At 52.3% G+C, this 24,705-nt stretch overlaps 1 protein-coding gene across 4 annotated transcripts in view; it reads right to left on the bottom strand.

Annotated features, from left to right (window-relative positions):
- The window catches only part of RALY (RALY heterogeneous nuclear ribonucleoprotein), a 121,639-nt gene that overhangs the window by 16,442 nt on the left and 80,492 nt on the right, over positions 1-24,705 (bottom strand). For all 4 annotated transcript variants that reach the window (XM_039728120.1, XM_039728122.1, XM_039728121.1 and 1 more), the window contains one exon: positions 6,362-6,626. In XM_039728120.1, coding sequence (XP_039584054.1) covers positions 6,362-6,617 — 256 coding nt within the window. In that variant the 5' untranslated portion in view covers positions 6,618-6,626. The remainder of the gene's footprint in view (positions 1-6,361; positions 6,627-24,705) is intronic.

Here is a 24,705-nt window from a genome sequence, read left to right as displayed (position 1 = left end):
GGAATGTCACTGCTTGGCTATGGTGCCAAACATGCTTTTGATGTGAGAATAAAGTGACACAGCCAATTTTATGGAGCTGCTGAGAGCCTGGCAATCCAACATCGGGTGTGGAGCCAGAACTCAGAGAGGTGAGCGGTGGCAAATGCCCCACTGCCTTCCCAATCAGCCCTAAACTCTGCTGGTTCTTCAGGTCCTATGTGTATGAAGAGGTGTCAGACCTCTGGGCATGGCAGATCTGAGCTGAGGAAGACAGGATTTCCTCATGTGGACCAGCACTGCCAAGCTCATCCTAAAACCATGGCCCTCAAACAGAGCAGGAAAAAAGAAAAAGGAAAAACCTCCTCATTATTTCAAAAATCCAAGTAGTGGAAGATGAGGGAGTGAAAGAGCAGCTGCTGAGTCCATGGGGTTGCTAAGAAGCCTCTTCATGAGCTGGTGTGAGGCCAGTGATCTCCAGGAGCTCGGAGCAGCCACACCCGTGTTTCTGGAAAAGGCTGGGTGGGTTCAGGAGACTCTTCCTCACAGCTGGCTCACCTACTGAACATGTTGGTGCTCAGGGTGTGCCCTGACCTGCCCTGAGGGACCTGAGAACCAGGGGCTGAAAGTGTCCCACCCACAGGCACATCCTGCAGCTCCATCAGACCAGCGCCCCACAGGGCTTTGGGATGGACCAGAGAGGTGGTGGGAGAAAAAGGTCCCAGAATGGTTTGGGTTGGAAGAAATCTTCCCTGAAAGCTCATCCCATTCCAACCTATTCCCCTATTTTTTAATTATTCTTTTCTATCCAAAGGAACATCCTGCTGACTTAGGTATAACCTGGAGAATCATCGGCAGGAGCACAGGGAGGCTGCAGCAGTGCTGGATGAGCTGAGCAGGAGGAGCACAGGCTGCACATGCAGGACACGGCTCTGGAGGAGCAAGGACACACTCCCACTGCCCAGGGCCTTGCTGTGCAACTCCCTGGCTGCCTTTTAGGGTCTGTCAAGAGACCTTATTGCTGCTGAAGCTGGAGCTTGGCCCCTCTCTGAGCGTGAACAACCAATGTGGAGTGGTTGGCTCAGCCATGGCACAGAGCATTGCCCTTGGGCCCGCTCCCATCAGAGCCTGTGTTTGCCTGGCTGCCCTCCTGCACCCTGCCTGCCCAGCTGAGGACAGCCTGGTGGAGAGAGGGCTGCACGTGGGCACAGGGCAGGTGCAGGGACAGCTGCTGCCAGCAGGAACATTTCACACACAGCCTGCTGAGCCACCAAGGCTGCTGGCACTGCCAGGGAACAAAGGGATCAGCCCTGCCCAGCTGCAGCTCTCTGGCTCTGAGCCCTTTCTGCTGCCAGGGTGTAGGTCACAGTTCCCAGTCACTGCTCCCATGGACTGGGGAGCCCCTGAGAGCACCAGGCTGGGAACTCCAAGGGAGAGGCACTCGAAGCTCAGGAGAGGAGAAGGACAACAATCAGCTCCATGTCCTGGGTTGTAAGATGTGGTTTGGGGCTGTGCATTCCATTTCCATCTGTCAGAGCTGGGGCAGTTCTCTGCTGTTCATGGGCAGTTTTCTCCATCTCTCCCACAGCCAATCCTCCCTCCAGCAGATCTCTGCTGTCCATGGCCAGGGAGTGTCCCTGCAGGGCTGATCAAATTCCAGCATCCCATGGGGAGATGCTGTGCCCAGGGCAGGAGCCAAGCATTCCTACCTGGATCCAATCTGAGCCTGGAACAGCACAGCAGCCTTTGCCCCCTGCATTCCCAGAGGAGCAGCTTTCTCCTGCCCTGCATTGCCAGAGGAAGAGCAGGCCCATCTCCAGCAGCCCTGGAGCTGCAGAGGAAAACTGCAGCCTTGTGCAGGATCCCTGCTCCAGCAGAAGCACAGCTGGCACTGCAGGAGGGCTGAGCCCCCATGGGATGGGGCTGTGCCACCACCCTGACACACAGGGGGACAGGGCCTGCTCTGACTCTGGCAGGGTTGTTTTGTATTGCTGCATTTGTAATTTTAATTTTCATGGTAAAGAGCTGTTCTTCCTGTTCCCATACCTTTGCCTGAGAGCCCCTTAATTTCAAAATTATAATAATTCAGAGGGAGGGGCTTTTCATTTTCCATTTCAAGGGAGGCTCCTGCCTTCCTTAGCAGACACCTGGCTTTTCAAACCAAGACACTTCATTTGCTGGTCCCCACTGCTACAAAGAGCCCTGTGGAACCCTCGCTGGTTCCTGGCAACAGCAGGGAGTTCATACTCTCAGCTAGTGGTGATGGGCAATCAGATCCCACAGGATTCCCTTGAGAGTGAAAAAGAAGAGACAAGAGCTCAGCAGCAACATCAGACTGGACAGATTTTGCATCTCATTCCCATTCTGGCTCCCTCCTCTGCATCACTGACTCCATCTGCCCATCCCAAGGCAGCCCTGATCTCTCCTGCTCATACCCAGGCACCTATTCCCACACTCACTCAGTGGGGAGCTTGTGCTTTTCCATGCTGCATAGTAGGGGATGGTGTGGATCAGCTTCCAGTGCCTCCCTCGGGCAATGCCTCCTGCAGTGACTGGGGTGTCTGCAGAAGGCACCCCAGAGGCTGCCAGGACCTGCTGGGACAGTCCCTCAGCAGGGTGTCTGCAATGTCCCCTGGCAGTCCCAGCCTGTCCTCCCTCCCCCCATTCCTACGTGGCCATCCCTCCTGTATTTAGAGAAAAGCCTCCAACCTTGATTGTCTCACCACAGCTCTTCTCTGCTGGGTTCTCCTGCAAGGGGAGCACCCCAGAGCTCCCTCCTGCCAGGAGCACCCCAGAGCTCCCTCCTGCCAGGAGCACCCCAGAGCTCCCTCCTGCCAGGAGCACCCCAGAGCTCACTCCTCCCAGGAAAAGCCCAGAGCTCCCTCCTGCCAGGAGCACCCCAGAGCTCACTCCCCTCAGGAACAGCCTGAGGAGCTCTCCTGTGCTCAGCCTGGCCCACGAGGGGCAGGCAGATCAAAGGCAGCTGAGTTTGCACCTTGTCCATGACATGAACAGGACACCCAGCTATCACACAGTCCTTTGCCTCCCTCTGGAATTCCAGGCCTTGGGACCAGCAGAGATCAGAGGTTTTCCTCACAGCAAACCTTTTATCCCTCTCTTCAGCTGAGTGAGCAGGTGCTCCCTGTCTCTCGGCCACATCTCCTCTATCTGTCTGGAGCATCACAAGGAGCTCCTGGGCTCCCCAAGGCCCTCTCCATCCTATCTCAGGCTGCACATGTGGGCAACATCTGGGCTGGAAGCATTCCTGGCACGCTGAGCTCTGCCAGGTCTGCAGCTCCTCTCTCTGGAGCTCGAGAGAAGTGAGCAGAAGTTTCTGGTATCTGGATAAACCTCAGAGGAAGCAGCATGGCCTCAGCACAACTTCCTATGTCAGGCTGTGCCACCAGCAGGGTGGGAATGGGCTGCAAATTGCTTTTCTGGGTGACCACTGCCCACAGCAGGCTTGGAAATCACAATTTTTTATTAAAAACCACGATTTTTCATTAAAAATTGTCTCCCAGTTCCAATTCTCAGCTTGGAGCTGCTGACACCTCAGAGCAATCTGAAAAAGCAAAGATGCAGCTGGGGGGATTTGCTTGTTAGTTCTCATGCCACAGCAGTGCAGACATGGGGAAAGTTCTCTTGTTTAACATCTGCTGGAAGAAGTCAGGCTGAGCTGGCCTGGAGGTCAGCTCTCCTGACAGGCTGAGGGTAAGGCCTGGTCCTGGAAGGGAATCACTGAATCACAGAATGGGTTGGGTTGGAAGGGTCCTTAAAGCTCATCCCATCCCACCCCCTGCCACGGCAGGGACACCTTCCACTGTCCCAGGCTGCTCCAAGCCCTGTCCCACCTGGTCTTGGGCACTGCCAGGGATCCAGGGGCAGCCCACAGCCACAGCTGCTCTGGGCACCCTGTGCCAGGGCCTGCCCACCCTCACAGGGAACAATTCCTTCCCAATATCCCATCTAACCCTGCCCTGTGGCAGTGGGAAGCCATTCCCCTTGTCCTATCCATGTCTTTGATACCAGGCAATGTCTTTCCTCACCCTTGTTCCTCCCCAGCAGTTCCAGGACAAGGCCATGGGATGACCCAGAACTGTGCTTTTACTGTTTGGCTCCTACAGTGATAGCCCAGAGCTGAGGTTTTGGGCCAACCCCTCAACTAAACCCTGGCACCCAGTGCCACATCCAGGCTTTGTTAAACACACCCAGGGATGGGGACTGCACCACCTCCCCAGGCAGCCATGCCACAACTTTATCACTCTTTGCTGTCCATCAGTGCCCCCAGGTCCCTTCCTGCCTGGGCACTGTCCTGCCACACCATCCCCAGCCTAGAGCATTGCAGGGGGTTATTGTGACCAAAATGCAGGTCTGGGCACTTGGACTTATTAAACTTCATCCTGTTAGACTCTGCCCCTCTATCCAACCGTTCCAGGTCTCTCTGCAGAGCCCTCCTACCCTCCAAAACATCGAGACACAATCCCAGCTTAGTGTCATCTGCAAACTTACTAACAAAATTCAATCCTCTCATCCTGTCAGCTGCTGCCTGGAGAAAGAGATCAACCCCCAAAATATTACCTCCTTCCTAAAATTATCTCCAGTTTCATTTCCAAAAATGGGGGAAAATGCCACAGCACAGCCCACCCAGCATGCTACTTGTGGATGTGACAGCCTGGTCAGAGAGAGAGAAAGCTAGATTAGCTTTCCCGTGAATTGGTCTGGGAAATATTAGGGAGCTGGAGAGAAAGAATTGTAAACAATCCATAGGTGGTGTTTTTCAAAAGTTGTTTTTCTCCTAAAGCTGTTTACCGATGGGTGTCTTCTTAATTAGCCAATCGTGTGAAATTTGTTGATTAAATGACCGATCAGGTCCACCTGTAGCAAACCAAGGTATAAAAGAGGATTTATAGGCTTCTCCTCAAGCCAGGTTTTATGAGCTGTCAAAGAACCTGTCACTCCTGAGATAGCCCAGCTACCCCAAATGGCACAAAGTTAGCAGGATGGCTTCTGAGGTAGTGCTGGAAACAGAAAAAGGTTTAATAAAAGGCAAAATAACAAAGCTCTTACAGAGAAAATCCAAGCCGGGGCAAGTGGTTCTTGCTCCTGCTACAACACCCCACAAAAGCAATTATTTCCTTTGTTCTCTTCTTTTTCTAATGAATTATTGAGGTGAGGCCTCTTGGCCTCTGTCCAGTTTGACATCCCCAGGTCTGAGGTGAAGCCCCAAGGTCCTATGAGGTGTCTTTGTACCAAACTGAGGAGAGAAACTTCTGGTCTTTTTGCCTTTCTAAGCACACAAAAAATAATTTAGTCACTCCATCAACAGGGGGCACATTCCTACAGAGGACTGAACAAATGGGCCACTTTTTAGCCCTTTGCCTTCTGACCTGAGTCTGTGTCATCTCTGACTCAATGGTGACAGGAAAAGGCCAGAGCACAGCCCATACAGAGAAAATCCAAGCCGGGGCAAGTGGTTCTTGCTCCTGCTACAACACCCCACAAAAGCAATTATTTCCTTTGTTCTCTTCTTTTTCTAATGAATTATTGAGGTGAGGCCTCTTGGCCTCTGTCCAGTTTGACATCCCCAGGTCTGAGGTGAAGCCCCAAGGTCCTATGAGGTGTCTTTGTACCAAACTGAGGAGAGAAACTTCTGGCCTTTTTGCCTTTCTAAGCACACAAAAAATAATTTAGTCACTCCATCAACAGGGGGCACATTCCTACAGAGGACTGAACAAACGGGCCACTTTTTAGCCCTTTGCCTTCTGATCTGAGTCTGTGTCATCTCTGACTCAATGGTGACAGGAAAAGGCCACAGGACAGCCCTCCCAGCAGGTTAGGGGGGAAAAAGGCCACAGGACAGCCCTCCCAGCAGGTTAGGGGGCAAAAAGACCACAGCACAGCCACAGCACAGCCCAGCCAACAGGTTACTGGGGGAAAAGGCCATAGACCAGCCCTCCCAGTGGGTCACTGGGGAAAAGGCCACAGATTAGTCCACCCAGCGAGCTAATGGGGAAAAGGCCACAGCACTACCCACCCAGCAGGTTACTGGGGAAAAAGGCCAGAGCACAGCCCACCCAGTGGGCTACTGGGGGAAAAGGCCACAGATTATCCCATGCACAGCCCACCCAGTGGGTTACTGGGGGAAAAGACCATAGACCAGCCCTCCCAGCAGGTTAGGGGGGAAAAGGCCACAGCACAGGCACAGCACAGCCCACCCAGTGCGTTACTGGGGGAAAAGACCATAGACCAGCCCTCCCAGCAGGTTAGGGGGGAAAAAGGCCACAGCACAGGCACAGCACAGCAGACCACTGGGGAAAAGGCCACAGCACAGGCACAGCACAGCCCTCCAGGAGGCTGCTGGCCGCGGCGGGGCCGGGGCACTCACCCAGGCTCTGGCCGGCCAGCACGCGGCCGTTCTCGCCCAGCACGGCGGCGCGCGCGTGCCGCTCGTTGGAGTACTGCACGAAGGCGTAGCCCTTGTGCACGGAGCAGCCGACCACGCGCCCGTACTTGGAGAAGATGGTCTCCACATCCGACTTCTTCACCACCGCCGTGTTGAGGTTGCCGATGAACACCCGCGAGTTGATGGACTTGGGGTCATTCTTGTTGGTGATGTTGCTGGTCTGCACCTTCAAGGACATCTTGGATGCCTGCAAGGATAGGTGGGGAGTCAGGAGGGTGTGAGAAGGAATTCACAGGAAAAAGGGTGGGGGGCAAAGCTCTCAGTGGAGGAAGCAGCTCCTCAATTTCAGCTGGTCACAGTGGGGCAGATCCCGTCTCCAGGAGCCCCTGGGTGCTGGGAGACCACTGGAACAGTCAATCCTAAACACAATCTAATTTCAATTGAACATAAAGTCAATCTAAATTCTTGATTTTAGAAATCTAAATTCTTGATTTTAGAAATCAGTTGATCAGGCTGGCACCTGGTTGGTTCTGTGCAAGGCCAGGAGATGAACTTTGATGATGCTTGTGGGTCCCTTCCAACTCAGGGTATTCTGTGATTCTAAGGTTCCTTTTAGGGGAGAAACCAAGATTAAAATCCATTTCACATCTAAGTGAAAGCTTTAATGCTGTCATACCAAAGCTTTTACCTCTCTATGCTAAACCACAGTTCAAAGAACTCTCAGTGAAACAGTCTGCATCCAGCACCTTGGTTCGTGCCCACTTTTCCAGGCTTTCCCCTGCCAACACTGCCCAGCCCAACCCTCACCATGCACAGGGATGGGTTTGTCCCTGTGAGGCCACACTCACACCTGGAAGGGGACTTGGGATTTCTGGATGTAAACGAAGAGATGTAAGCAGCGATCAGCCCATGTGCTCCTGCTGGCACCAGCGCTGCGCTGCCTGCGCTTTGGGCTGGATTTTGTGCGAACAGGAGGTGTCACTGTTAGCCTGGAAATCACCATCACAGCCGCTGGGAGCCACTCCAACCCCTTCCCGTGGCTGCCAGGCAGGCTCCTCCTCGGGTTTGCCCTCTGAGCAGGAGGGACAGGGCTGCAAGCTGTGTGAAGGCCAAGGCAGCGTGGCCTGTCTGCCCCAGCTCCAGCACAACCCACAGCTGTGCAGAGACCAGCTTGGCTCCCACCTTCCAGAGCCACAGGGATGTTTGGGATCCTGCTGTGCTGCACACAGGCTGTGGGATTGACCCAGGAGCTGTGCAAGGTGTTTTGTGATGCACATGAGGTGCTGCTCTTCCCCAGCCCCTTCCAGCAGCAACCACAGGTGTTCCCATTCCCGAGGGCAACACCACCAGGGTGTCCTGTCCACAACTTCTGCCCCAAGCCTGGCACAGGGGTTGTGCTGCTACCACAGGGCCTGGTGTCCCCTGCCTGGTGCTCCCCAGCCCTGGTACTGCCTGGCTTTGGGGTTTTGGCTCTCTGGGCCCCGAGCCCAAGTCTGAGCAGCCTGGTCCAGGTGGGCACAGCTGGTAACACTGCACCTTTGCAGAATAAAGCAGGGACAACCAGAGTGAAAGGCTGGAGAGCACCAAGGCTGCAAGGAACACCCTGCTTCCACCTCCTGATGCATTGCCTCTGCTTTGTTGGCCTTTAGCAATCAAACAATATTTCTACTGCCTCAGGCTCCAAATGCAACTGTTGATACCTGAGGGGTGACTGTCTGCATGTGCTGCCTCTCCACCACATTGGTGGGGCCACTTCAGAGTGTTCTGAGTCTGGCTCGTTGTATTTTCCCTTTCACACTTACAGATTAAAAGAGCCAGATACTTTTATTACTTTAGAACCAATTCCTGGCAGGCAGAGCTTTCCTAAAAACACTGGGAAAAATAGCCAAAGGACAGGACTTTCAAAGGAATCTAAGTGAATTCAATTCTGAACCTTTGGCAAGTGGTGCTCCAACTTCCACCCCGTATCAGCCCTTATTTAATGCTCTCTATTTGAACTTATTTTTGCAGTGGCACCTCGAGGAGGCTCTCAAAGGAAACTGGTGTAGGTGGGGAGAAATGGAGGCTTTTCTCTTTGGTCACTCTGGGTACCCAGCTTAAGCCTCAAGGACTCATTCCATAGAAACCTGAATATCTGCACCAAGCCCAGCTGGAGGCTGCTCCAGGGTGGCCAGTGCCCAGGGAATCTGCATCCTAATGTGGCCAGTGCCCAGAGAATCTCCATCCTATGTGGCCAGTGCCCAGGGAATCTCCACCCTGAATGTGGTCAATGCCCACTGGAATCTCCATCCTGAATGTGGCCAGTGGTGCTCACTGGAATCTCCATCCTGAGGATGCTGGCAGTGGCTGAGCTGAGCAGGACCTTCAGAGAGCCTGCACACTGTGGGGTATCTGTAGCCAGGTGGCCCTGGGTGGCCTTGCTGCCCCAAGGACACATCAGATCTGCTGTGAGCCCTGTTTCCCTGGGGATTCAGCATTGTCACAGCAGTGACTCCACATGTGGTGACTCCTGGGGCTCCTGAAGCCTGGATTTCCTGGTTTCAGAGCCAGCCTGCCCTGGCACCTCTTTCCCCCACCCCAGGCCACACCACGGGGACACCCTTGGTCCCTCTAAGCAGCTTCCCCACTCCAAGATGCCTTCCCACTTTTCCATCCTCATCTGCTGGAGTCTGGGCAAGTCTCCAACCCATTTTCTACTCACCCATTGCCCTCCTTTCTCCCAGACCTCTGAGAAATTCCCCTGGTCCCTGGGCAGTCTGAGCCCCTCTCCCCACCCCTGGAACCCACCAGGCAGCCTGCAGTGCCCACCTGGATGCCAGGAAGCTGCAGGACTGTGTCCAAAGCCTTCCTGAAGTTAGGGCAGACACCAACCACTCACTTGGCCACAGGAGAGAAGTAGCTTGGTCAAGTTTGGCTACACCATTCCAGGTCTGGCCCTGCTGAGGAATGAATATTCCCTTCCTCAGGATCAGACACAGTACCCACATCAAATACACCCCTGGCTCTGCTTCCACACCCCAGCACCGCAGAGCTTTGCTACTGCTGTCCCCAGCCCCAAAGCAGGCAAAGCCCAAAGCCTCCCCAAGGACTGATCAGCCCAGTCAGGTGTTATTGGCATGAGCCTGAAGCTCTGCCCAGCTGTTTGCAGCTGCAAACCCCAATTCCATCAGGGGCTGAGCTCCTTAAGCCTGTAGGAGGGATCTGGGTTAAGCTGCCTCTGTGCCTGGGCTGGAACAGGCTGGGATTCAGGTGGGATGTGGGTATAAAACTTTGTTCTCCCCCAAATTTCACGGGCTCCCAGCAGGTGCCATGTGAGCCAGCTCTGCAGCTGTCAATGGACCCCTCCCCATGTGGGTTTGCTATAAAAAAAAAAGACCTGGATGACTCCCAGCAGGTGCCATGTGAGCCAGCTCTGCAGCTGTCAATGGACCCATGTAGGTTTGCTATAAAAAAAAAGACCTGGATGAAGCAGCTGAGGTGTGGGCAGGAAGGTACCAGATGGATCTTGGAGAAGGAAATCTAAGATGAAGATTTTGGCTGCCATGGAGTTCGGGGGTCCATGTGAGCCAGCTCTGCAGCTGTCAATGGACCCATGTAGGTTTGCTATAAAAAAAAAGACCTGGATGAAGCAGCTGAGGTGTGGGCAGGAAGGTACCAGATGGATCTTGGAGAAGGAAATCTTCTAAGATGAAGATTTTGGCTGCCATGAAGTTGGGGAGGGGGTTGGAAAAGGGGAACCTGTGCCTCTCCTGGGTCCCTGCTGCCCATTCCCACCTCACACCCTCCTTGTCTGCTCTTGTGACCTTCCCCACATTCCCTGCAGCTGTGCTGTGCTCGTTCCCTGTGCTGTGTCCTCTCCTGCCCACCTGGGGGGCTGGGACCCAGCAATCCCAGAAAGCTGGATATGGGATGGGCAACTCCCACTCAGGAATTCACTTAGGCTTTCTAAAGCCTTGCCTAAGGTCACACACCCCGCAGGCAGGGAGCAGTGGCAGAGCAGGAGTTCACCCCTTGAATTCCCAGTGGCCCCGGGGCCACCTCGGGACAGGGCAGGGCTGGGCAGGGGACAGGACGTGCCTGGCTGATGGGAGATGGGACAGGGCCACCAGATGGCCAAGCCAAGGTCAGGCAGGGTGATGGCCACGTGCTGGCAGGGCTGGGCAGGGGACCCTGGTGTCCCTGCAGATGGGAGCTCTCCAGGGCCATCTGGCCACGCTCGGCTGGCCCTGCCTGGGCAGGCAGCAGGGATTTGGCAGCAGGGACAAGGGAAGCCAAGGCTGGGGAATGAGGGTTTGGGCCCCATCACTGGTGTCTCAGAACCCCCTGGGCCCTGCAGCCTGTGCAGGGTGCTCTGCTGCTGCCAGACACGAGCCTGGCGTCCCCTGGAGAAATCAGCCTCCCTTTCTCCTCTGTCCCACTCATCTGGGATTTCTTCTTAAACACAGCAGTCACTTGGCACCACTTACTGGCTTCCTTGCTGTAACAACTGGAAAAGGGCATTTAAACCATGGCTGTTAATATTTCATACTCTATCCCTGCATTCCAGCAGGGAATGTGTCCGGGTGAGATCCAGCAGAGCCATCAGCTGGGGGGGAGAGTGGCCTCTCCAGCCACCATGGAACATCCAGCAGGGCTGAGTCAGAGCAGATGTGTCTGGTCAGAAGCACCCACAGAGCACCCACACATATTCCTGGTAGTTCCAGGACATTCCAGTAACCACTGCTGGCATCAGCAGGAGCATTTCCACAGCTCTGATTTCACCTTTCATCCCCCACCCCAAAACTGCCACAAGATGAACTAGAATTGGAAAAGAGAAAAGACAAAAGGCAACAAAGAATAATACTTGGACATAAATAAATGAAGGTGTGAAGGGGTTCTTCACCTCCAGCACCCCAGAGAACATCAAGGACAGAGTATTAGGATTATCCCTGTTTTCTGCAAGGGAAACTGAGCTCCAGACAGGAGAGGTCTGGGGTGGAGGAGTGTGTGCCCCCAGCCTCACCAAAGCCTCCAGAGATATTGCAGTGGCACTCCCAGTCCCAAATGCCACCAAAGATACAAGGAGACTTAAGGATGAGATTGCCAGGAGTAAGATTTCTCCTTCCATACTTCCTTCCTTCCTTCTACCCTTTCTAGAATCACAGAACCACTTGAAGTGGAAGGGACCTTAAACCTCATTCCATTCCACCCCCTGCCATGGCAGGGACACCTCCCACTGTCCCAGGCTGCCCCAAGCCCTGTCCAGCCTGGCCTTGGGCACTGCCAGGGATCCAGGCACAGCCACAGCTTCTCTGGGCACCCTGTGCCAGGGCCTGCCCATCCTCACAGGGAACAATTTCTTCCAAATACCCAATTTAAACCTTCTCCCTTCCCCTTTCCTTGCTTCCTGCCTTCCCTCCCTCCTGCCTGTGCCATCCCCTCTGCACAGGGAGGGACCCTGTGAGTCCCCAGGGGCAGCAGTGAGGCCAGACCACAGTGACCCCAGGAGCAGCTGGGGACACCCACCTGCACCCAGGCTGGGCTCTCCAGCACCCTCTGACCACCAGCCCTGCAAGCTGAGCCTCCACAGCCCTGGAGCCTGGCATTTGCCCAAGATTCTCCAGGGGTTCATCGTCCTGGGCACCTGCGTGCCACTGCCAGGTGAGACGAAAATAGAGCAGGGATTAACTGAGCTTTGCACCCCGGAAATTCAAGGATCCCCTGTGCCGTTTTTAGGGGTGGTGAGGACCACTCCAGGGTCCCAGTGAGCTCCCACACCCCAGGACAGGCTGTGCCCACCTGCACATGCCCCCGTTCCATGCTGGGAGGGGGATGGATGCCAGCAAACTCCTCTCCCTGCCTCTGCTTCTCCTGTTTCCCTGTGACAGCAATGCCACACACTGTCCCTCTGCTGCCAACGTGCAGGAATCCCTTAAAAAACCTGCTATCCACCCAGGAACAGCCCGAGGCTGGCACTGGAGTGCTGATCAGCTGTCCCCTCCCTGCTCTCAGTGCCTTGGTTCCCAGATCAGCCGGTTAATTGAGAGCCAGGTGGCTGCAAACCCCAGGGGCCCGGGGAGTGAGGAACTGTCACGGCAGGAGAAGGGAGAGCACAAAGCAAACCCAGCCCCCTGTGTCCTGCAGGAGCTCTTGGTGTCCTGTGACAGCAGCAGCCTGGCTCTTGTGTCCCTCTCATCACGTTTGCTCACAGCAGGGGAAATGGGAATTTCCACCCTGGATTTTCTACCCTGGATTTTTTATCCTGGGGTTTTTCTAACCTGGGTTTTCTACCCTGGCCTTTTCTACCCTGCTCACATCTCCACCCAGGAACACCATCACACGTTTTTCCAGCTTGAAGGTTTGACAAATGCAGATATCCTTCAGGGACCCCAGCACAGGGACAAACCTGGTCCCTGCCAGGTTTGGGGCAAATTTGGTATTTGGGGTACTGGAAAAAGCACCAGCAACATGGATGGATGGTACAGCCTGTGGAGCTCCAGTGTCAGTGGGATGCACCTTGTTCAGGTGTTTTTAACCATCTCAGAAACTCCTGTGCAGGGCAAACCCCAGCCAGATATTGGGAAGAAATTGTTCCTGTGAGGGTGGGCAGGCCCTGGCACAGGGTGCCCAGAGCAGCTGTGGATCCCTGGGAGTGCCCAAGGCCAGGCTGGGCAGAGCTTGGAGCTGGGGTAGTGGAAGGTGTCCCTGCCCATAAGATGATTTTTCAGGTCCCTCCCAACCCAAACTATTCTGTTTTTATGAACTTAAAGGCTGAATCAACAACATTACATGGGGAGACAAAAATCCACCACAGGAGTGATTTGCACTTTCTTGCAAGCAGCCAGAAAAATGAGTTTTAGGGAAGGCCTGGGCAGTTAACATTTCCCAGCACAGACAGACTGTCCCACAGTGAGGATCTCACTTTGCAGCCATCAGGCTTCCCCTTGGCTCTGAGGGCTTTAGGAGAATCACAGAATGCTTGGGTGGAAGGGACCTGAAAAATCATCCAGTTCCACCTCCTGTCATGGCAGGGACACCTGCCACTGTCCCAGGCTGCTCCAAGCCCTGCCCAGCCTGCCCAGGGATCCAGGGGCAGCCACAGCTGCTCTGGCCAACCTCCTCCAGGTTTTTTTGTTTGTTTGTTTTCCTTTAAGCCAAAAAAAGGCAGTTTTGAGACAGGGGATTGCCCTGCCCAGCTCCATGGGCAGCAGGGTCCCTGCCATCCCCAGTGCCACCCACATGGGAGCCCTGAGCCATTTCCTAGCGAGTCCCCAGACATGAGAGCCCAGCTCTGAAGAGCTGGTTTAATAACCAACACAAACCCTGCACTTTTTCAATAACTCCTGAGTCCCCAGCAAGTCCTGCACACAAAGCTGGAGGGCTCAGCCCTCCCCACACAGAGCAGGCAGATCCTGCTCACTGCTGTGCTCAAATAAACAGAATCCACTGGGAGGAAACCAGCACTTGGGTTTGCTGGGGAAAACAGCTTCAATCCTCCCAGACATGAGTGTTAAAGGACTGGGAAGTTATTAAAAATGGGGGTAGACAAGGATAGCACAATTATTAGACTGGTTCTGCAGGCCCAGGGCTGTGTTTTAGGGGAATATTTGCTGTGCTGGGGCTGGAAAGCTGGAGATGAGCTCAAGCTGTGGGGTCCCTTTGCAAACCCTGTTCCCCCTGTAAGTGCAACCAGGCACATCCCAGCAGGGCAGGATCCTTTCACTGCAGGCAGAGCAGGTCCTGGGGTCCCTCGAGTGCCATTCTGGGCTGTCCCCTCTCCTGCCCAACAAGGGGCTCCTCCTACAGGGCCTGTGAATTCCTCCCAGGACTCCACTTTGCACATCATGGAATCATTATATTTCACAAAACCAAAAAATAACATAGCATAATTTAGCATTAAAAAAAATTAAAACAAGTATTACAAAAGCTTTTTATATAACTAACAAGCTATAAAACCACTGAAAAATTAAACACACCTCTATAAAAAGCATATATTAAAAACAGAAATCATAAAAAACCTCCCTTTCTCTTCCAACCATCAAAATAAATAACACAACCAAATCCAACCCCTATCTCAACCAAACCAAAGAACCCTACCAAAAAACCCCAAAGCCCCTTCCCAAAGTGCTTGCTGGCCCCCCCTTCAACTACCAGACAAAAAACCAAAACCACAAAACCAAACCCTTTCCAAATAAAAACCCAATAAAAAAACCCCAACAAACATATTTTAAAAACCCCATAAAAACATCATAATCAATGAAAAGAAAATTAAATCCCAAACAAAAAACCTGTAATATTAAAACTAAGATACTCTTATAAACTATTAAAAAACCCTCTTTTCCCCTATAACACATAAAACTATAAAAAATCAAATTAATATTAAACACAAACCTCTATACTAAAATAAAGAAATATTAAAATAATTATAACCCCGTAAAAATTAAAAATAAAAATTCAAAAATAAAAGCCTGGCTGATGCAGGGCTGTGCCCAAACACTGGGGACAGAAGTGGCTCCCCCCAGTCCTCCCCCAGCTCTCCACCCTGCTGTGCACAGTGCTTCCTTTTTTTAATTTTTAATTAAACAAGTCATTTCAAACTGCAGAAATCCTGCCAGCCCTTTGAAAAGCTGGCTCTGGTTTAAATTTCTGAAATCCTCCATAACAGAGCCATAAATAATCAATAGCTGTTTAAATAAGTATTTAATCAGCTGTTAAAGGTACAATAGTCACAAAGTCTATCAGGTCAGCACTTGGTTTATAGCTGTGGCTCGTTACCATCTGTCCTATATATTATTTATGCCTGTAGAAGATTAAAAATCTATTCATTAGAGCATTAAATCCTTCCTAATAAGTGTGATAAAGGATGACCTAGAGCTGGACAGTGAGAGCTGGACAGTGAGAGCTGTCCAAGCAGCCCCTGCTCCTCACCCTGCCTCGTGTCCACGTATCTGGGGCTCCCCCAAATTCTGCTCACAGAATTCACAGAATTCATGGGCAGGTGTGCCCTCACCTCACAGGGTTGGGGTCACCCCAGAGCTGCTCCTCTGCACCCCCTCTGGAGACAGTTTTACCCCAAAGAATCATGGAATAGTTTGGGTTGGAGGGGGCCTTTCAAGATTGAGTTGTTCCACCCCTTCCACTGTCCCACGCTGCTCCAAGCCCTGTCCAACCCAGCCTTGAATATTCCCAGGGATAGGGCAGCCACCACCTCCATCTGCTTGACAAGGCTGAAACTTTGTCTTTGAAAGCATTTTCTCCATGAAAATATATTTTAAATTAGGGCACTTTTCTCCTAGAAGCCCTCCCTCCCCAAATAGGAGCATCCTTTGATTGCAGAATATGCAACAAGTGGAGTTTTCAGGAGTCTCTGCTTCCAATCATCTCAGAAATCTCTTGTGAACAGACCAACATTCTTTCTGACAGCAGCAAAATAAATTCTAAAGGTCAATTGAATCAGATAAGCCCAGTCTGGCAGCCCTTTCAGATGCAAAATTCCATGGACAACATTTAGGTTCTGTTCAAGAACAGAAACAAAATTCTTTGGAGGAAAGAATCTTCAAAAGAAAACACCAAACCCCAAAACAAAACAACCCCAAAAACAAACAAAAAACCCCAAAAACCAAAAAAAACACCAACTGACCAAAAAAAAAACCTAACCAAAAAACAAACACAAAAAAAACCCCAAAACAAAACAAAAAACACCAAAAAAAACCCCAACCAAACAAACAAAAAAAACACCCCAAACCAAAACAAAAAAAAACCTCACCAAAAACCAAAAAAAGGAAGAAAATGAAAAGGAAAGAGCAATTAAGGAAAAAAACCCCAAACAAAACAAAAAAAAAAAAAACCCTCACCAAAAACCAAAAAAGGAAGAAAACGAAAAGGAAAGAGCAATTAAATAGAATGTCATCTGTAATCCCACCAGTGCAAAACCTGATGATTACCTACCAGGCACTGGACAATGCTACATGCACTAATCTAATTAAAGGCCTTTTTTACAGGCAGCTGAAGGCAGCTCATTAGTGTGTTACTGAGATGCTCATTAATGGCTGGCCATGACTAATTTCTTGAGAATTATTCGTTAATTCTTTATCATTCCCAGCCTAACAGAAAAACACAATATTTCCATCCCCCCCTCCCACTCACACGGGTTCTGATAATGTTCCTCAATGAATGCCCCACCACCAGGTCAATTGTTGCTTTAACAGCAAATGATTGATTTGTTTTTGGGGAAAACCAAGATTTTGGGAAGTTTCTTAGCTGGTAATGAACTGGCATTGGTGCTGCTGCTTTCAGCATCCCCTGCCCCATCCATGAGCCCTGGGCTCTCCTCCTCACACAAACCCCTCTGGCCATGGCCAGGAGCTCTGCCAGGCTGCAGGGCTGGGCCCATTCCCCATTCCCAGGACAGGTTCCTGTGGGAAGGACACGTGGATCTCTCACCACAGGGAAATGCTGAACTAGAGGGAAAATCTGGGCTCCAGGAAAACCCCCATTTCTGGGCCAAAATTAACCCCCCTCCAGGGCCACCCAGCTGCCAAAGAGGAGCTGCTGGAGCTGGAGCTTCACTGCTGGAATCCCCTTTTTGAGCTCCACTGGTGTCTTAAGTCATTATGGTTGAAAAAGACCTCCAAGATGATCCAAGGCCAACCATTAACCTCATCTCCCAAGCAGAGGAGCTGCACTGTGTTGCCAGAGCTGCTCATCCCCCAGGTCACCTCTGCCAAGCCAGGAAGGCTATGGCTGCTCCTTCTGAGAGACTGAGCAGGAATCAGAAATTCCTGTCCCTGGGGATTTCAGCACAGCCCCAACCCTCAGGAGACCTGGCAAAATCCTGAGCTGAGCACAGCAGGACAGTCCCCAGCCAGATCAAAGGGGTCCCAGAGACCCAGAGCAGACTGAGCCTTCAAAATGCCTGTCCATGTTCTCCTGCAGAGAAAACCATTAAAAAAAGGTTGTCTTCCCACCTGCTGAAGGATTTCCTGTCAGGGGCACCACCAAAGTCACACAGCTGCTCCCAGAGATTGGGCTCGTGGTGTCCCCCATGCAGGGAGCTGCTCCTGGTGGTGATGAGGATGAGGAGGAGTGTGGAGAGCTGGCTGGGGGAGCAGCTGGTGCTGGGGCTGCAGGACCCTGCTGGATCTGCTCTGGGATGGAGGTGGCTCCTCACAGATCACCCTGCTAAAGCCAAAGTGCCCAGGGCTTGTTCCTGTGATGGATGATGAACCCCCAGGGAATCTGTGATTGACCCTCCTGGACAAACCCAGAGCAGCCAACCCAAACTCATCTCCTCTGCTGAGTGCTCATCTGCAAGTGCTCCATGAGCTGCTGTGAACTGTGCCCCTGCTCCTGCACACAACACAGGACAGGGGATGAGGAGCCTCAGGGAGCCTCACGAGAACCTTTACCAGCTGAGGGCTTTGCCATGCTCCTTTCTTCTCCCTGAGTTAATTATCAGCTGATTGCCTTTCACAATTATTTCAGACACTTCCAATATGCAGAATGACAAGGAGCAATTAAGACACAAATCTCTGTGGAGTGGTTGGGATGTGGCTCCTACTTAATTTCTGGTTAGATTTTCTGAGGTTTTGTTGTCTAAATGCCACCTCTGAGGCTGCACAAAGTTTGGGGAGACACCTTCTCTCCAGGGAAAGCATCTCAGGTGGGACAGGGTCACCTGGGCTGCTTGAGGGGCCAACTACAGCAAGGCCTGTGGTGGTAGCCATTCCTTCTCCTTGTGAAAAATAACAAATCCTGCTCCCCATCCACTGGCCTTGGCCTCTCCAGCTGTCCATGGATGCCAGGATTAAGTCCAAGCCTGGCTTTGCAGAGGGTGCTGTGCTCCCTGGGGGACTGATGGTCTGGGGATTTCCCTCCCACGTCAGCAGGCTCTGGGCCAAAGCTGAGATCAAAGCCCACCATCTGCTGCTCTCCTGCTCCATCAGTGCCAGCCATGCATGCCAGGATGATGGGGCAGGCTGGCAGGGCTCTGGGGACTCTGCTGATGCTGCTTTCACCCCTTCACTCCCTGCCAGCCCTTCCTGGGGACAGCATTCAGCTCCCAGGGAAGGGGCTGAAGAGACAGACCCCCTTTTATTAAAACAGCAAGATTAGCAGCCCATCACTGTTTGTTGATTATGTTCATTCTTTTCTGTAAATGAAGTTTAAAAGTCATCAACAGATTTGTCAGCTGTGACTTATGAGCCCTCCCTGCTGCAGGGGAGTGAAGCAATGACAAATCCCCTCCACCAGCACCTCATCTGTTATGTGTGGGGAGTTGCCACGTTCCAATTACCAGGGACCCCTGGAATCCATAAACAAAGAGCTACAGAAATGTCCCTACAGCTGCTGGGGCCATTCCTCAGAGCAGGCAGGGCCCTGCCACAGCCCCAGGCTCAGGGACCAGCCCATGTGGCTTTTTCAGGGCCAGCCAAGCCCTGGGCCCAGCTTGGGGAGGTGATGGAGCCTGGTCCAGGCAGGAGATGTGGCTGCAGGAGCTGAGGGCTGGGGCACTGGGAGTGTCCCCCATGCAGGGAACTGCTCCTGATGGTGATGAGGATGAGGAGGAGTGTGGAGAGCTGGTGCTGCACAAGTGCTGGGGCTGCAGCACCCTGCTGGCACTGGGAGTGTCCCCCATGCAGGGAACTGCTCCTGATGGTGATGAGGATGAGGAGGAGTGTGGAGAGCTGGTGCTGCACACAGTGCTAGGGCTGCAGGACCCTGCTGGCTCTGCTCTGGGACGGAGGTGGCTCCCCACAGATCATCCTGCTAAAGCCAAATTCCAAAGCAGGGCAGGGCAGGCTCTGTGGGGAGCCTGACACTCCTCACCCACACGGGATGCTCAAATCTCCCCACACCAGGCAGGCTCTCCTCCTGCTCCCACTCTCACCAGGCCCCAAACAGCACGGGCTGCTGCCCCTGAGTCCTGGCAGGAAGGCAGAAGCTCCCCAGGTCTCTGCAGAGCCTTTCTCTGACCCAGCCCCTGTGTGGGGTTCCATGTGAAGCTGGAGCCTCCCAGCCTCTCCCAGATCCACTGGGACAGGGCACACACCACATCTCAAACAGCCTGGTGATGCCAGGGGACACTGCAGAGCTTCTTGTTAACACAACAGCTTATCAATCAATTAGATCACATTAAATGGCGATTTGGTCCTCATCACACTCAACCTCCTCGGGGGGAGGGCAAGGCCCTGGACATTTCCTGCTTGGCTTTCCTGTGCTGGGCTGCTGGGGGGAGCACTCACATGGCAAACCTTGCTTTTCCAGGCACAAAAACCTGCCACCAGAACCTCTGAGACAAGCTTCTCTCCAGAATCTCCTGTGCCAGAGGCCTCTGAGGTGTCCTGGGGGTGTCACAGCAGAGCAGGGATGTGGCACTGCAGTTGTGGGGCTGCACCACACCAGTGCCAGGAGCTCTGGCTGGCATCTGGCAGTGGCCAACACCCAACCCTGGCTGTGACACCAGCAGAGATGACACAGAACAGCCCCTGACTGCCCTGTGTGTGTGCCTGACATCCTCATGCCCAAAAGGTCATCACCCTTCCTTCACTCTCATAGGGAAGCAGGCAGGAATTTATCCTGTTACCATATTTGCTCCTATTTAACCCAGGCAAAACTGACCTTTTATCAGCAAACCTGGCTGCCAGGGCTGTGCCTTCCACCCCTGATGCCCAGACCCCTTGGGGCTCACCCACCCAGCCTGACTCCCAGCTCTGTTTGCTTTCCTGGTGGTGCAGGGATCTTTGGCTGTCAGAAAGAGCTGTGAGCAGAAACAGATCTGTCTGGACTCGGCTGCTCCACAATTATTCATTTTAACAGTAGCAGTGGCTGGGAAAGCAGCAGCAGAAGAATGATTTCATTTTCATAACCTTGAGTGCCCCCTGCCCTGCTTGGATGAGTCTGCCTCTGTTATTTCCATCCCCCAGGGATGCAGACCCCTCGCTGCTCCTGCTCCAGAGCATTTTCCTCCTGTGCTGAAGGCTCAGCCTCAGCTCTCAGATGCCCAGGGCTTGTTCCTGTGTGATGGATGATGAACCCCCAGGGAATCTGTGATTGACCCTCCTGGATAAACCCTGAGCAGCCAACCCAAACTCATTTCCTCTGCTGAGTGCTCATCTGCAAGCGCTAAATGAGCTGCTGTGAACTGTGCCCCTGCTCCTGCACACAAACACCAGGGCCCAGCCCTGACTCAGTGATGAGCTGAAGCTGATGAAGCTGAATGGGGAATTCAGACTGGTTTATGGAATTTTGTGGTTCACTGCAGTGGGATTTCAGCCTTTCCCTCATTCCCCACTTAGCCAGGGTGCTGCTGTGCATGGAGTCATCCCCTGGTGCACCCACAGCCAGGACAGCCACAAATCCTGTGACACTCCTGGCCATGCTCTGGTTCTGGGAAAAGCAGGAAGTTTTATAATTTATAATTTATTAATTTCTACTTTATACAAGAATCTGAGCCATGACAACACCTCTGTGTCACACATGCTTAGGACCCCATTACTGCACAGTGCCAGCAAGAGAAACAGAAAAAATGAAGAAAATTCCATTTGGAAGGGTTTTCCTAACTGCCCTCCATCCACATGGCTTTTGTTTTGTTAAATCAGTGACAGCTGCTTGGTTCTTGGCAGGTGGGGTCTGTAATGGCAGAGCCTGGCACCCATTTCATGGCTGCACTGGTGACCAGCACTTTCTCCTGGCACCATGGGATTGTGTGAAACTCACTTTGATTTTGTCAACCACAACTCCCACGATGCCTCCGCAGTGGAGAACAGCAAATGTACCCCAAACACTGCAGAATTTTAGGATTATTTGGGTTGGAATATCCTCTAAGATTGTGGAGTCCAGCTGTTATCCCAGCACTGCCAAACTCAGCCCTGACCCATGTCCCTCAGACACGGCAGGAATAAAGATAAAATAATGTTTATTTTAAAAATGCCCTTATTTGTTGTTGTTAAAAAACCAAACTACTTACGAGGGTGAGGGAAGAACTCTTAAGAGCTGTGTTTGTCTCCCTGCCCAGAGGACCCCTCACTCCTGAGCAGAGAGGAGGAAATATCCCTGCAGTCACCTCCAGAGTTATTTAATTCCTTGTGTCTGCAGCTTTCTCAGAGCCTGGCTGCCAGTTCAGGACGACACTTCAAACTGGGAGGGCTCTGCATGAAGAGCACTCATACAAGGAGATGAAAACCTTCCCACCCATGGGAACACCTTGCATGGGAAAAATTCTCTTCCTTCACTCTGCTCTTTAACCTCCCCGTGCCAAAGCCCACGGAGCTGCTTTCTGGACTCAAGATGAAGCCAGGAAGGTTTGTTCAGAGCTGTGAATCACCTGAAAAGCAGCCTGGAAATGCCAAGGATGGCAGTGGTATCTGCTACAGATAAGGTCTGTAGGGTCATTAGTGTTAATTACCCCCCACACATCCAATACACATCTTGTCCAGGGGAGAGGGGCTGTTTTACAGCAAGATCCCAAGCTGGGTTTACAGAGATAAAGAGGTATCAATAAACTGAGACTTCTTTAAGATGTTTGACTTGGGACATGTGTTTCCACTCTGAGATCTCAGCATTTACTCTGAGACCTGGCTGAGGGCTGCAGGTGCTATAAGGGAGCCATGACAACACCCAGCAGCTGGAGGAGGAGCCCAAAGTTAGATTATAAAGCAGGTACAAACACTTAATGCTGGGGCTAAGCAGCCTGAGAGGCTCCTTGCTCTGACAGAGCCTCTGTTGCTTTTAAAGCAAGGCAGATAATCTTCCTAAAAAACCTGCTACCTCTTACATGTTCCTTTAATATGGAATTCAGGGCAGTCCTGGGGCCTGATTTATACAGGTGGTCAGATTACGGGATAATCTGACTTAATAAATTTATTCAGCAATTTATCATACACATGACAGCTCATGCACATGATGCTGTCTCTCTCCAGTTTCACATCCAAAGCAGTTCAGCTCTCCCTTTGTGAGCTCCAGGACATCCTGGCAGAAGCAGGGGCTCCAGTTGCCTTGCCAAAGCTTGAGGTAGTTCTAACTCTTCATCAAAAATACCAAAGAATGAGCCTTTGGCTGTTAAACTACAGGTTTCCCCTTTAAAGGATGTTCAGGACCTACTTTTATTGTTTTTGAAAGCGTGCTCAGAGCAGCTGGGGCTGCCCCTGGACCCCTGGAAGTGTCCCAGGCCAGGCTGGATGGGGCTTGGAGCACTCTGGGACAGTGGAAGGTGTCCCTGCCATGGAGCGGATGGGATGAGATGGGCTTTAAGGTGCCTTTCAACCCAAACCATTCCACGGTTCTATGAATCTAATGCTGTCAAAGCAAAGAACATGGACTTCTGCAGAAGCTTCATGGATAAGCCATGGATGACACAATTCCTGCCACCATCACATTTCATTCTACTCTTCAGGAACAGTATTCTCTGGAAATTGCACCATTCACTCTATTTCAATCATCAGCTACAGCCTCTGGGAAATGCAGCGGAGCTCAATGAGGAGGAGGTGGGCAAATACAAGCATTAAATAGGTACAGGTGGAAGAACCTCAGCCAAGCTCAAATGTGGCCACCTTGAAGCTCGGCACAGGTTGTGCCCTGAGCTCCTCATGAGGAGTTTGTGCCATGCCAAGGACAGCTCAGCAGCTGTGTCCTGTCCTGGGCTGGTGCCAGACAGCCAAAGAGGGGCATGGTCCCTCCAGAACGTGGTGGAGAGGGATAAAACTCTCAGAAGGTGGGAGAGGAGAGGGTTTAGAAAGAGACCCCTTTCTTCTTAATCAGCTTTCAGCTTATGAAATCATCCTCCCACCCTTTGGGCAGTGCCCTTCCCTGCCCCGCTCCCGCAGTCGGGAAGGTGCCAGGCAGAGCAGGAGGGCATTACACTGGAATTTGGGGAGATTTCCACACCTTTACAAAGCTCCCTGCTGCCTGCACGCCTCCTGACTAGAGAGATTAAAGGGATTAGAAGCTTATAAATGATGAGGCAAGGAAGTGAGGGGCTTTAGGAAATACCAAGGTCTTAATTTACAAGGAATGTTTAAAAATGAATGGAGTGAGGATTTTCTCCCACAGGAAGGTGGGGAGATTTTATTGTGAGGGAAGGTTATTTGACCAGTAAAATGGTTGGTCCATCCCACGTGGAAGTCCCAATGTATATTTTATAGAGCACAGACAAAAAGCATCTCCTCTTTACAAGTGAGGTGAGCAGAGTGAAGGGGTTGGCAGGAGGGCAGAGGACATGGGTTTATGAACACAACAAACAAAACACTGCCAGAGCAGAGTTGGGAAGCACATTTCCACATGAGTACCTCATTGACTAAAAACTGTATTTTGGGGGAGGCTGAGCACTACTCCCAAAACGTCCTGGTAGGGCTCTTGCAGGAGGAGTAAAGTGCAGATATTTATTTTCACAGACACGTGGGCAGTGTTTTAGTTCAGCACTGGCAGCAGCTCTGGGCTCCCTCCTTGTTTTCACCTCCACATCTGCCCTGGGAGGGCTGTGCTATTCCCACCTGACTGGCAGCTTGGGCAGCCCTGGTTAAACCAAAACTTAACTGAACCTGCAAGAAGGAAGGGGTGGAAAGAGCTCTTGGAGGCTTTCCAAAGAGGGGTTTACAGAATATGTTCTTCCCTCTCCATTCTCCCTAGGCAGAGAGAAAGGCAGGGCAGGGTGGGTGTGCTGCAGGGTCCTGGCTTTGGCTAACAGCTCCCAGACACTTGGATAAAAGCTCCCCAGGCCTGTTTCTGCAGGTTTCTCCTTGGCCATTAATGCAATTCCTGCAGAAGTAATTCCCAGGGTAGGTTCCTTTCTGTGCTGGCCCTTTCAAGAGTGGTTTTCTCCATCCTCAGTCCCTGCTGATATCCCTGTGTGTATCCCAGGTAATTCTGTAACACCAGGAATCCAGGCTGTGGGTGCCTGCAGTGAAAGCCTCATTCTCACAGAATCACAGAATACTCTGGGACCCCCAGGATCACCCAGCCCAGCCCCAGCCCTGCCCAGACCCCCCAACAGCCCCACCCTGGGCACCCCTGGCAGTGCTGTCCCAACGCTCCTGGAGCTCTGGCAGCCTCGGGGCCGTGCCCATTCCCTGGGGAGCCTGGGCAGTGCCAGCCCCTCTGGGGAAGAACCTTTCCCTGATCTCCAGCCTGACCCTCGCTGGCACAGCTCCAGCCATTCCCTGTCACTGTCACAGAGAGCAGAGGCTGGAGCTGCCCCTCAGGAGGAGCTGCAGCCCCTCAGACTCTGCTGCTCCAGGCTGTACAGAGCGAGTGCCCTCAGCCACTCCTCCTATGCCCTTCCAGGCCTTTGACCACCTTTGTGGGTTTGAGAGACTATCTCCAAATGCCCACCATGACTGTGCACAGCTGCA

Source organism: Passer montanus, unplaced genomic scaffold, assembly GCF_014805655.1.
Source record: "Passer montanus isolate IOZ18808 unplaced genomic scaffold, ASM1480565v1 scaffold64, whole genome shotgun sequence".
Classification (NCBI taxonomy): Eukaryota; Metazoa; Chordata; class Aves; order Passeriformes; family Passeridae; genus Passer; species Passer montanus.
Note: the sequence above shows the minus strand (reverse complement) of the source record. Positions and strands in the feature narration are given on the sequence as shown.